Source organism: Miscanthus floridulus, chromosome 4 (genome assembly GCF_019320115.1).
Source record: "Miscanthus floridulus cultivar M001 chromosome 4, ASM1932011v1, whole genome shotgun sequence".
Classification (NCBI taxonomy): Eukaryota; Viridiplantae; Streptophyta; class Magnoliopsida; order Poales; family Poaceae; genus Miscanthus; species Miscanthus floridulus.
In genome coordinates, this window is record NC_089583.1 from 13,307,078 (window position 1) to 13,319,918 (window position 12,841).

A 12,841-nucleotide genomic window follows, 5' to 3' on the forward strand; every position below is an offset into this window, starting at 1 on the left:
AAAAGCAAAAATAAAAAAGTGAACAAAAAATTTAAAAAGAAAAAAAAGAAAATGAACAGGAATGAAAAGTGGCCAGACTGCGGAGGAGGTAAAAAGGAAAAAAAAAGGTAAACAAAAAATTAAAAATAAAAGGAAAATGAACAGTACCATTGATGATGGCTTATCTGTTGTTTCCATTGGGCAGGCCTAAAATTGGAAGACTCTTGGCCTGCTGTGGACGTTGGACAGAAATGTTCAGTGTATGTGTCTATTTCTCCAGGGAATCTCTACTCTTGTTGCGCTTGTGTCTCCCTGATGGTTGCTCGCCTGAAGAATTTGGAAAGAGCAGTAGCTGTTTAGTTCACCCCTGTTTTCCTAGTCATCCCCTGTTCAACCTGAAGAGTGAAGGCAATGCTCTTCTTCGTGTACATAATTCTAAAGCAACGCTTTTGTCTACTGCTAGCTGCATCGCCTTGAAATACTGTGTCTATCGAAGGGGTGATTTTCTACTGAATATGTCCTGAAATGAAATGCAAAGTATTGTAATTTTAGAGCGAAATAAAGCCTTGTTTGGATATCTTATGATTATAATCCGGTTATATAATTAAATTATATGATTTACGATTAATTATATTATAGATTAGTAGTATAATAAAAACCCCTGATTACCATAGTCACATAATCTAAGGAAGACTTGATTTTTGGAAATTATCGGTGAAAGTCCAAATTGCCCCCCTTCTCTACCTTCTCTTCTCTTTTCTCACAATCATCCAAAGGGTAAGATAAGGATTTCTCACTTTAACGACCATAATAATATGAGGATCCAAACACTCTGATTATTATAATTTATAATCTTGACTATTATAATCTTATATAATTTGGCTATGGTCCGAACAGGCCCTAAAAAAGTATAGCAAAAGACTAACTTGTCCCTTATTAATTAGTTAATTTGTTGTTGACTTTGCTTAATTTTTTTAGCAAGACATAGTTTAAAAAGACATGTATGTACGCCACTAATTTTAGTTACCAATTACAATGAGTCATTTCGAACAAATATTATGTTTAAAAGGCATACATGGATGGGGTTTAAAAGGCAACCACACGGATAGGGTTGATCATTTCAAAATATACTTTTATAATTGAGAACAAATTTGGAACCTTTGAGACTGTATTATTGCATGACGGAGGTTACTGTATGTAATGACCTGTCAGCGCAAGGTTTACTATCAAATTAGAAAAAAATCACTCTGCTTAAGTTCATGGAGATGAACTCATCAAATCAATCAAAGACATAAATAAAGTCTTGGAAAACGTTGGAATCCCAATTCTCCGGAACTCCAAAATTCCGAGTTTCCGACATCTCAGGGGCAGGAAAGTAATTCTCCTTGAATTGGAACGGAGGTTTTGTTGTTTGATTATACGCACGTGCCATGCCAAACCCTGTAAAAAAAACCAAAGAAAAACCGGGAAAGCACGCCTCACTCGCCCCTCCGTTGCCGGCGCCGCCGACGCCGACTGCCGCTGCCGCTGCCGCTGCCGCTGCCGCTGCCACCGTCCTTCTGGCCGCCACACCTCCTCCGCCTCACGCGCTCCTGCAAAAAACCTCTCCAAGGGCCAAGGCGGCAAGGCCCTTCCTATCCACGTGGCACCAGAGCAGCAGAACCCTAGATAAACCCTCTCGGAGGCTAAGCCCCGGCGGCGGCGATGGTGAGGGTCCCTCCCGGCGAGTGGGTCCCCCACGTCGAGGCCTACGTCGACGTCGCCCGCCCCGCCGCGCAACACGTACCGCTCTCTTTTCTCTCCTCTCCACTTCCCCTCTCTCCAGTTGCAGCTTTGGTTCAGTTAGCTTGTGCTTTGAGTAATTCGACTTGTAGTATCCGTAATATGAGGTTGATATTTCGGCTGCCGGAAGAAACTTTTGGGTCATGTGCGCGCGATTTGATAGAACACCTTCAGTTTTAGATTCTGTGTAATCCTAGTGCAAAGAGCTACTGTTTGGTTAAGGTTGCTGCGTGAGGTGAATCCGCGAATGTTGGTGCTTGCTAGCTTAATCTGATGAGAAGAAGGTGTTCCTTTTGCTTAGACTGATACCTGGTTTCATGTGTATGCTAATGCTGTAATGATGTACATGTGCAACAGTCTGCTAGTGTGGATGCGCTTGCTGCCCTGGTGAACAAGGACAACTTGACTCTCTTCGATTTGGTATGCCCCAGCCCGAAGATATCATTTTGTAGTGCAATCCACCATGCTGGGGAAAGCAGGTTGACTTCATTCTGTTTCTCCTTGGTGATTTTGTTCAGGTATCCAAGATGGATATGTATCTGACGACAACAGACCACATTGTCAGATCAAGAGGTTTGTTTATATCTTTTCTCTGTTGTAATTATTTTCCACGCTATGTTTTATCATGATTTCTTAAGAGTTGATTCAAAGTTTGAACCTTCTTTCTAAGTTCGTTAGGAGGTATGGACTATGGCTAGTTGCCAAGCTTTAAGGTGCTATATGGTTGCTCCTAACACTAGTCCCTTAGAAGATGAATAATTTAAATGCTATCCTTTTTGTGAAGACTGTTGCAGTTCTTTCTATTCAAACAAATGCCAACTCTATATGACAATACAAGCACACAGGGGTGTGCATGCCCACATGCAGATTGCCAGTGAAAATGACAAGGAAGAATGTGCCACTTTATTGGATCAGTGATTGCATTTCCAGAATTTTGAACTTTGTTCTGAACTTACCGTTTCAATCTAACCTACTGAACTTATCTCTCTTTGCATCCGTTCCTGATAGATTTTAACTGAATATCATTAACCTGATACTGCTATATGGATGTTTTTTGCTTGCTGGTGATTTACTTTTAAGCTTTTACTTTACAGGAATACTGCTTCTGGGGGAAATATTGTCTCGAATTTCATTTAAATGTTTAGATGTCAATACCATTACAACGTTGTCAGACTTCTTTATATCAAGATTGGTAAGTTTGACGCTTTGACTATGTGAATCATGATTATTTCCTCTCAAATACTTTCCTGGAAATTTTAAGTATAAAAGGATGGAAGAGAAAGAAGTCCGAGTCATGGTTCTATTGAAGTATTTTCTGTATGATTGCATTTTTCTTGAACAATAGGCTGACATGTTTGTATTTACACCTGGTATTAAGTTAGGGCCTGTTTGGCATGGCTCCACTCCACAACTCCACCAACTCTAGCAAAAAATCCAGCCAAACACACCAACTCCAAAACTCCATGGAGCTGCCAACTCCATGGAGCTGTAGTGCAAATAGGGGTGGAGTTTTGGAGCACCTCTTTTGCTGCTCCAAAACCCCTTTTTTGAACCTCCTCGTGGAGTTGGTGGGTAATTACCCACCAATGCCACTCGTTACACAAAAAAACGATTCGTTTTCTTTTCTCGCGAACCCGCGCGTTGTGACTTCCTCCTGCCGCCGTTGCTTCTCATCGGGCCCCTCCCTCACGTCCGGCCAGCGGCCACGCCACGGCCCCATTGGGCGCGCCTTCGCCGGCAGGCGGCCGTGCCTTCTTCACGCGCCAGCTCGCCGCTGCCTCCCTCCACCGCCGGCGGACTACGACGCGTACGGGTGCCTCCGGGTGCTGAACTGCTTCGCCGCCAAGCACAACTCGCGGCTGCAGCGCGAGGTGGCGGAGCTGCGAGCGTCACGTCCGGGGGGTTCGCGGGGGCGACGGCGTGCGTGGAGCCGGCGGTGTACTTGAGCTGGGACGGGATCTACATGACGCAGGCCGCGTACAGGGCCATGTCCAGGCTCATCTACCATGGAAAGTACCTGGAGCCGCAGATACTCACCTTCCCGGAGAAATATGGCCAGACATAGATACGATCTTCATACAGGATAGATAGGGATATGCTATAAGATAGAGGCACGTACGTAATGAATCAAGCTATGAGCAAAGTACACGTTGCAGCAGCAATGGTGCCATCACGATTTCATCTAAGCTAAACACAGGAGACTTCTGAAGAAGAAGATGGGGTAGAGAGGATGACAAGTGGGACCTGAATTGGGGGACAACAATGGCAATTCACACCGAAATCGGTTTTTTTTTGGAGCTGAGAGCACCCATCTAGCCAAACACCACATTTTAGTTTTGGAGTTCTGGAGTGGAGCTGGCTCCACCTGGAGTTTTGGAGTGGAGCAGCTCTACCCAGAGCTGGAGCCATGCCAAACAGGGCCTTAGTAAATGTTACCTTCTGTTCCTGCAATTTTCTTGTTGCCATCATGGAGCAAGATGAAACCTAACAAGGAAACCAACTAGGGAAGGTAATGCATTTATATTTGTATAGGTTCTTATTAGACCAAGGCCTTGTTTTATAATTTAATAACAGCAGCAGCAACAATAACAAAACCTCTTTGCCCACGTTAAGTTAGGTAGGCTGGAGATGAAACCTAACAAGGGCCACATACAAGGAGAATCTGAAGAGTAATTGGTGTTTGTTGTATAAATAATAGCCAAAAGCCTTGCATTCAACAACATAACCTTTTTCTCCCTTTCCAAGGAAAGTATCATCGTTGTTTTAGTGTTATCAACCATTAACTGCAATCATCACCTAAAAAATCTGGCACTTTATTTGGTTTCTAAGTTATAATACTTGTGTTTCATTTGTATGAGTCCCGTTTCTGCACAGCAAAACTGTCAAAATTGTGGTTACAAAAATTTGTGTTTAGAGCATTACATGCCAAAGTGAGCCCCCTCCTATCGTGTCCTGTTTAGTGTAGATGGAGAAACTTACATTAAACTGGTTTTCTACATAAGCAGGGTTTTGCATCTCAGTGAGACAAACCTAACTACAGCATTTATTTACTTAGCTGGTTGTTCAATATATTGATGTGACTTCTTTGATTTCATGTCTCGGACCTACCTATCAGTTAGACTGTCTTTTTTTTTTAAAGTTAGGTGGCATATATATAAGCAATTTATCCAAGTCTTTTACCTGATTAAAAAAAATTGCATAGATGAGCTTGAGCATTGGATCAGTTGTGGTATTTTGGTAATTTACCTTTTGGCCCTAGGTTAGACCAATAACCCAAGTTACTTGTGAAGTAGGGTGAGTGATGCGGTTACTGGTCAGGTGCAAAAGGGCCTTAATTCTCTTGTCATTCTTGGTGCCTGAACTCTATGGAATCATTGGAATCGTTGCACCTTGCATGGCAGGAGCTTTGCTGCTTGCCGAAGAGGAGGTGCAGCTTTAGGGATTGGCTGGGTTTTGAGGGCTTTCCCTCTTGAATGCCCTAGCTCCTAGTGATTAGTGTTTTTTTGTCATTTATATTTCAGCCATGGGTGTGTATGCTATCGAAGTGAAGCATATCGGTTGCTTAAGATTGATAAATGTGATAAGTGTCTATTCTTTACCGTTTGGCACCAGTCCTTATCTTAGCAATACTCATGTATTCTTGTGTTATCTTTTCTATATCAGTCAGATTGGCAAGCAATACGAGGAGCCCTTGTTGGTTGCCTGGCTCTATTGCACAGGAAACAAGGTGTTGGTTGTATCGTGATTGCTGATGTCAAAAGACTAGTTGAGTCTTTTTTACAGAATGTTCCAGTGCAATCACTTGCAACTGCTGACCGCAAGGTTGATTTGATTCTTCAGTGCAAAGATGATTAGATAGGTACATCTTAAAATCATTATCTGATGTACTGATACCTTTTTCCATCTCTCTGTTTGAATCCAGCTGTGCTTTGAAATTCTGAGCTGCATACTGGATCGGTACCCGGAAGCTGTAAAACAAATGGTGTGGTGATTACTCTATATCTGAACAACACTGGATCACTAGTAGATTGGCAAACATAATTGCTATCCTTACTGGAAAAAGAATGCATTTATGAGTTATGTCTGTTGATTAACTTTCTAGCTGTTAGAGTAGTATATTGCTCTCTACAATTTCTGTTCTCCTCTGTTAGATGTTTTAGGGGTGTTTTTTATTTTAATCTTTTTTTGTCGATATGTTATAGAACTTTGTGATCATATCTTTTTTGCAACCCCCCTCTGCACCAGGACCTGATCTCCTTGTTTTTTTTGTTACTAATTAGTGGTTAAGAAGAAACAGATTTAATGATATCACACGCCCAGAGACCCTGACCACCACCACCTCCAAACACCCACCCACCCACCCTAGGCAATATGCTCAAGTGTATATTTGTATTTTTGTTAAATAGTAAGCACAGTACCCATTAACTTCACAATGCTTGGATTTTTTTTTCAAATCACGTATATCAATATGACCATGTTTCTTTGATGTAATATAATTCTGGTTTACCTTAAATTGGACAAATACCTACCATGAAGCATACCATGGGAATGGGAATTGGAAACTATTATAAACCTTTTTTAGATAATGCTAATTATTTGAGAGAATTCTGGTCATCATCACATCTGAGCTCAGGGAGATTTAGTTTCTGTCGCACTGCCAGTTCATTTGTAAATTTGTATTTACTGTTCTTTAGATTTATGCAGAGGCTAAATGTAGACACAAACTTAATTGATATTTCTAGGATGGCGAACAGCTGTATGGGATCTGTGAAGCAATTGATGAAGAAAAGGATCCAGAGTGCTTGATGCTTTCTTTTCATGTAGTGGAAGTTGTCATGAAGCTGTTTCCAGATCCATCTGGTTTGTCAGCACAGTTTGCAGGGGATGTTTTTGAGATTCTGAGCAAGTATTTTCCTGTCTACTTCACACACGTATGCTAATTGACCAGTTTGATTGTCAATCTGTTTTCTTTGCTCTATCGTTCTGTTACTTAGTAGGTGATCTTTTTTCTCCAAAGTGGGATCATGATTATGTGTATCATGTCTGTATGCAGGGAGTGGGTAATGGTTTGGATGCTTCACGGGAAGACCTCTCTAGAGCATTGATGGTATGAATGTGTTATTTCACTTGATTTATTTATGATTTCAAGAAGGTTTCCTTTTTTATGATTTCAACTAAAGATATGCTTAATATTACTGAGCTCTCTCTGTAATGGAGGAATTGTAGTTTTCTGTCACTAGATGCTTTCATGTTTGTTGGTGAGGAAGGCTTGCGTGTTAGTGCATCTTCTTGGCTAACAATATGTTTGAATACTTGCAGCATGCTTTTTGTTCAACCCAATATTTTGAGCCTTTTGTCATCCCTTTGCTTCTTGATAAGCTTTCTTCTTCTCTTCCATTGGCAAAGGTAAGCAGCTCCACTTTCTGCATTGCTCCTACTTCAGCAATTTACCGTAGTGAATGCCCTCAGTAATTTCGTAGTGCTCATCTTTTATTTTCTTTGCAGATTGATTCTTTAAAATATTTGGACAATTGCATTCGCTTCTATGGAGCTGATAGAATGGTTAGACATGCATCAGCTGTTTGGTACAAGTTGAAAGAAGTGATTTTTGACCTTTCTTCAGATCAATTGTTAATATCAGAGGCTCTGAATTGTTTGAAGTCTGCTATTATGTATACTGATTCTTCAGATAAAGATCTTTTTATTAATTTGATCTTGTTGGATGAGGATATTGTGAACAAGATTCGCTCTGTATCAAGTGTGGATAAGTCCATATTGAGTTCATTAGAGGACCTGGCCCAACTGCATGCACTTGGAAGTGTTATTTCTATTCTTGCTGAATCATCTACATATTTCTGTACTAGAGTTCTTCAAGAGCACTTTGTACACTTGGTAGATATTGTCGGAACCAAAGCTGACTATGAATCTCGGCAGTTGAATGATTGTAATGGATCATCTTCTGCTCCCGTCAACTATGGAGCACTCTATTTATCTGTTCAATTGCTTTCATCCTGTAGAGAAGTGGCTTTGGTATCTTATAAAGACTGTTCTTCTGTTAAATTAGCAAAGGAATCCTGGTGGCTTATCTTAGAGAAAAAGCTGGAGCAGTTAATTCATCTCCTTCGATCCTTTTCTCTATCTATGCAGCCAATGTTCAGACAAGAATATGTCTCTTGTGCTGGTAAGTTAATATCTTAACTATGAGTGTACCACAGGCACATTTTCGACACATTGACCTGATTGGTGTCGTCACATTTCTCTACACTACATTGATGCATGCATGTGCACTCCCTTCATGTGGCTCCATGTCGCCAAAGTTAGAAATTAACAAATACTAAATGCACATGGTGTCCAACTCTTTTCCAGTTTACCTATTTTGTGTTAGTGTTGTACTTATTGCATTCTGAATATTATATATTCTAATTCATTTAGTTCTTATAAATGGTTTGCAGTGAAGGGCTTGCTAACACTAGCAACATTCCCGGAACAATGCTTGCCTCTGCCAGCAAATGCTTATGAGGATATTCTGGTTATGTTTACGTCAATTATTATAAACAAGTTTGAAAATGTAGATCTGTGGAGATTGTCATTGAAAGCATTGACCAGCATTGGTTCATCTATTGCTGAGTTCCCTGCTTCTGAAAGGGAAGTGGTTTACTACAGAACGGTTGTTGACAAGATTGTTCCTTTGGTTGAATCTTATGATACTTCAATGCCTCTCAGTCTAAGACTCGAAGCAAGTTATGAAGTTGGAACTGCTGGGTTGAACTATATGTTAAGAGTTGCGAAATCACTTGAAGTCGCTGTTGTCACCAATATTTCTGAATCTGAGGTCTGCTCGCCCTGTTGACTTCTTATCTCGTGCAACTTTTCATTATTATATAAGCAACTGAACAAAGTCTTTACTGATGATGCAGGCTAATGGAAGAACGGAATGTGCTGAACATATGGCCCATTTATTTGAGTGCTACTCTAGCCGGGTCCTTCCTTGGTATGACAACTTTGGCTTTTAGTATGTAATTCTGTGTCAAGAGAAGTCTACGGTCTAAAAATCCCTGCCTAGGATTGTGCAAACTTAATTGTTAAAATATGTTCCAGAAACTTGGCCATTGAATAGCTGTGACAGGCTATCATGTTCTGTGATAGACTTCTCAAACATGGACTAGTCCAACTGATTGCTATTATTTTTATCATAATATATTGTGGTAAGTGATCCATTCTCCCTGAGTAATAATTTCCTTTATTGCAGGTTATTAACTTCTGGTGGTGTCAATGAACTTGCATTGAGCTTCGCTCTGCGTCTATTGGATGAGACCAAGGATTTCACTGTGTTAGATAGAATCAGCTCACAGGTGAAGCTCTATCAAATTGAACATTTCTGTTAATTGGGTTATTAAGAGTGCCTTGTGCTTATGGTGGTACATCTTGCATGGTGAAGTATTCTGCATGTAATGATGGCACTCTAATATCTCTTTTTCAGGGCCTCCTTGACTCACTAATGACTGGGATGAAGCTTTTAGTTGGAGTATGTACAGTGGAGCAACAATCACTTATCGTTCAGAAAGCATATAGCATAATATCTTCAATGCTCTTACTCCCAATGAAATTGATGACAGGCCGTCTTTTGGCTGTAGATGAGTTAGTTCCTTCACATTCTGTTCCGGAAACCGCTCTCATCAGCATGTTTTCGTCGATTATAGTAGGCCTTCGGCCTCAAACACCTGTACCAGATATGATGGTGATGATTAACCTCTTTACTGTCTTTCTACTAAATGGGAAAATGCCAGCTGCTTATGCATTAGCTTCTATTTTCAATAAATATCTACACAGTCCAGAGTTTTCACACGAGAATCAGCTGGATAAAATACTTGATGATATTCTTGAGAGGTGTTTCTCAACTGTATTAGCCAACAGCTCCTCAGAGATATCCCACTCTTCTGCTGGCACTTCAGATGATGTTGATTCCTCAGATGTCTTCTCTGGAAACAAGCTTTCTAAGATTAATATCTTGTCTAGCTTGGCTTGGATTGGCAAAGGATTACTTATGAGAGGAGATGAGAAGGTGAAGGACATTTCAATGTTTCTTCTTAAGATTCTATGCTCAGATGAGATTTTGGCTAGTATTCCACCCCACCAGGAAGAACCTTATGGCGGTGATTCATCAGATACTTCTCTTGCAATATCTGCAGCTAGCGCATTCCATGTGATGATGAGTGATTCAGAAATGTGTCTAAATAAAAAATTTCATGCAAGAATAAAACCATTATACAAGCAGCGTTTCTTCTCAATACTGATGCCGATCTTCCTCTCTAAAATTAAAGAAACAACTGCAGTCACGACAAAGTAAGTATTGGCGTTCCTGTTATTTTAATTCCTTTATATTTTTTACAGATTACTGCTTGCTTTTCCAGTCATGCTTCGCACAAACTATTCTTCTCCAGTGCATAATTGCTGTTCCCTTTTATATTATGCTTTTCTCCTTACTGGTATTACATTTGTAAGTTAGAGGACATGTTGAAACCTCTTTTGTTCTGGAATGCTGATGAGGGGCTTACGTGCATCTAGTTGTGGTTTGTTCTGTTTATAAAATACCAAGAAGTGACATTTGTATCTCTTGCATTAGACATGTGTTATGAACCTAGATCTGGGTGGCCCTAACCCAAGCAGCCTGGCATCAGCCAGCCAATGGGCGGCAGTCGGACCACAAGTGCAGTAATAGAAGGGGACTGCCCCTACCCTAATAGATCGATATATTGCCTGATTAGAAAGATACATCTCCACTCATACAGAGAGGCTTACTTGACCCCTAAGCAAGAGATCCTTATCGCTAACTAACCCTAACCCTAATGGGTCACATTACCGAAGCCAGCACAATAGGCCTAACCAACTGGCCATTTCACATGTTAGTGAAAGAAGTGACACAGTGGTATCATTTCTGATACTCATACACTAGTTTAACAAAAAAAATAGTGCTGACAACCTAAAATGAACTGAATTGCTATGGCTTTAGAAGTGGTGCAATTCACTGTGTCATTCGTATCTTGGAAAAGCATTTAGTCAAGAAAACCACAGCATCATCTTCCTTGCACAATGTAAAATAGAAGTGATTTTCCTTGCACATAGCATCATTATGAGATGATATGGTAGGTTGCTGTTGCTTCTTGGTGGCTATTTTATATGTTTTATTAGTTACGAATTTAAGAACTGCTTGTGTATTGTTAGCTTGTCCAATTATAATTTCTTAAAATGATAGAAAGAATCCCTATCAATTGCAGATTGGCACTATACCGAGCTTTTGGGCATATCATTTCCAATGCTCCAGTACCAGCAGTTATAACAGAAGCACACCAGGTTACAGCTCTTTTGATTATGATATACATACTTATGTCCATGTAGTATTAGTATTCACAGTCTAATTAACCTATTATTCCCCATCTTGCAGATTTTACTCATGATGGTTGATAGCTTAGCTAAATTAAGTTTGGACATTGAGGATAAGGATCTGGTGTACAGTTTGTTACTTGTCTTCTCTGGAATGTTGATGGATGAAAAGGGTTGGATCATTTTTATTGCTTTATTTTTACATTCTCACCAACTTTTAGTTTATAGGTTAATATAGGTTGTGCCCTCAAGATGGATAAATTGCTTTGTGCTCTTTGATGTTGTCCTTCAAGTTCCTCATTTTGTTATTTTCTTCTGCAAAATTTCATTCGTTTGATATTATTCTGATATTGATCTAATGCAATGTATTTGATCTTGTTATTAACTTCAGTTTTTTTGCTAACCAGGCAAAGAATGCATTCTGGACAATATCCAAATCACAATCAGTGTTCTTACCAAACTTGTTTCCTATCCTCACATGATGGTGACCAACTATCATTTTTATTAATCCATCTGTACTAATTGTCCTTCTGTTATATTTGTGAATTAATATGTTTAACAACCTTTTTTCCCTTAGGTTGTGCGGGAGACAGCATTACAATGTTTAGTAGCCTTTTCTACGTTACCTCACTCAAAAATTTATCCTATGCGGCGTAAGGTTAGTTTTCTATGTGTATATCTTTTATTGGCAAAATATACATGCTATGACCACTGGGTAACTACAAGGTTGACCAAATATTGAAACCATTCCATGTTGTGGCTCAAGGACCGTATTTGGGAAGACGTAAAGCTTCATGCTTCAGCTCTGAACTTTGAACTCGGAAAATAAATGAGATGCAGTATATCTCGTGACTAATTTGATATTGTTAAGTTTAGGGCATAATTCAGAGAGAAGTTATTAGGGATTAAGGACATTCTAGCATGGCTAACTGTTGTTACACTTGCATCAATAATCAATTTGCCCCTACTAAAAACAATTCATCAGATTGATCGTTCATTCAGGTTGTACAAGCAGCAATCAAGGCTCTCGATGATAAGAAAAGGGCTGTTCGTCAAGTTGCTGTTCGATGTCGGCAAACATGGTGTGTGCATTTTGCTGGCTACACATTTATAAATTTTGAAATAAACAACTTTCTTGCCTTTTGAACATCTGTTCAACTTATGCAGGCAATCCTTTGCTTAAGGGAGTCTCTTTCAGTGGTCTCACGTAGTTGGGAGGCAGCATGTTGCTTAGTGGGCGATCCTGTTGGGAGTCAATGAGTATACATGTATTGGTATGCATGCTTCAATCTTTTGGTTGTTTCAACTTGAGATTTGAGTATTGCAATGCCTTTCTAGGTAATTTACCTTTCTGTACATACAGGATTAGTTCATGTCTGAGACCTGATCTTGATCTTTGGATCATCTGCCAAGTTCCAGATGTTTGAATTTTTCCCAAGAACCAGGAAGCATGGGAGAAGTGTGACTGGAATTGGCCCTCAATCTGGGTTGCCAGCTCTTCAGCCCTTTTCTTTTCCTTGATCCTGGACACTGGCCTTGTATGTGGGATACAAAACCAATATAGAGGATCACTTGAGAATGTAACCTTAGCCTCCCTGGGGCATCATGTATTCTTGGCCTCCCTGATTTTGGAGAATTCAAGCATGTCACATGCTGGCATGCATGTATTTGTGCTAACAGTTTAGTTTGCTTTCATGTT

At 40.0% G+C, this 12,841-nt stretch overlaps 1 protein-coding gene across 3 annotated transcripts; it reads left to right on the forward strand.

Annotated features, from left to right (window-relative positions):
- Positions 1–1,411: 1,411 nt before the first annotated feature.
- Positions 1,412–12,841, forward strand: LOC136549449 (MMS19 nucleotide excision repair protein homolog). 3 transcript variants are annotated; one of them, XR_010781905.1, is made up of 21 exons: positions 1,413–1,761; positions 2,119–2,181; positions 2,280–2,334; positions 2,856–2,953; positions 5,425–5,583; positions 5,684–5,743; positions 6,504–6,692; positions 6,815–6,868; positions 7,081–7,167; positions 7,267–7,942; positions 8,214–8,593; positions 8,679–8,752; positions 9,011–9,113; positions 9,242–10,104; positions 11,037–11,112; positions 11,204–11,315; positions 11,550–11,626; positions 11,720–11,800; positions 12,128–12,224; positions 12,310–12,416; positions 12,506–12,841. XR_010781905.1 is itself a non-coding variant. In XM_066540723.1 (20 exons), exons 1-20 carry the CDS (start codon positions 1,684–1,686, stop codon positions 12,351–12,353), a joined length of 3,426 nt encoding a protein of 1,141 aa, XP_066396820.1. In that variant the 5' UTR covers positions 1,412–1,683; the 3' UTR covers positions 12,354–12,841. The 3 variants fall into 3 exon arrangements, 1 of the variants encoding a protein (XP_066396820.1); XR_010781906.1 differs by having other exon boundaries at positions 1,414–1,761; positions 12,145–12,224; XM_066540723.1 differs by having other exon boundaries at positions 1,412–1,761; positions 12,310–12,841.

Excerpts from the sequence above, each read along its gene's own strand:
- LOC136549449 (XM_066540723.1), top strand. The coding sequence starts at position 1,684 with ATGGTGAGGGTCCCTCCCGGCGAGTGGGTCCCCCACGTCGAGGCCTAC. Across the intron at positions 5,744-6,503 it reads CGGAAGCTGTAAAACAAATG|GATGGCGAACAGCTGTATGG; the intron begins GTGTGGTGATTA and ends TGATATTTCTAG. Across the intron at positions 8,594-8,678 it reads CCAATATTTCTGAATCTGAG|GCTAATGGAAGAACGGAATG; the intron begins GTCTGCTCGCCC and ends CTGATGATGCAG.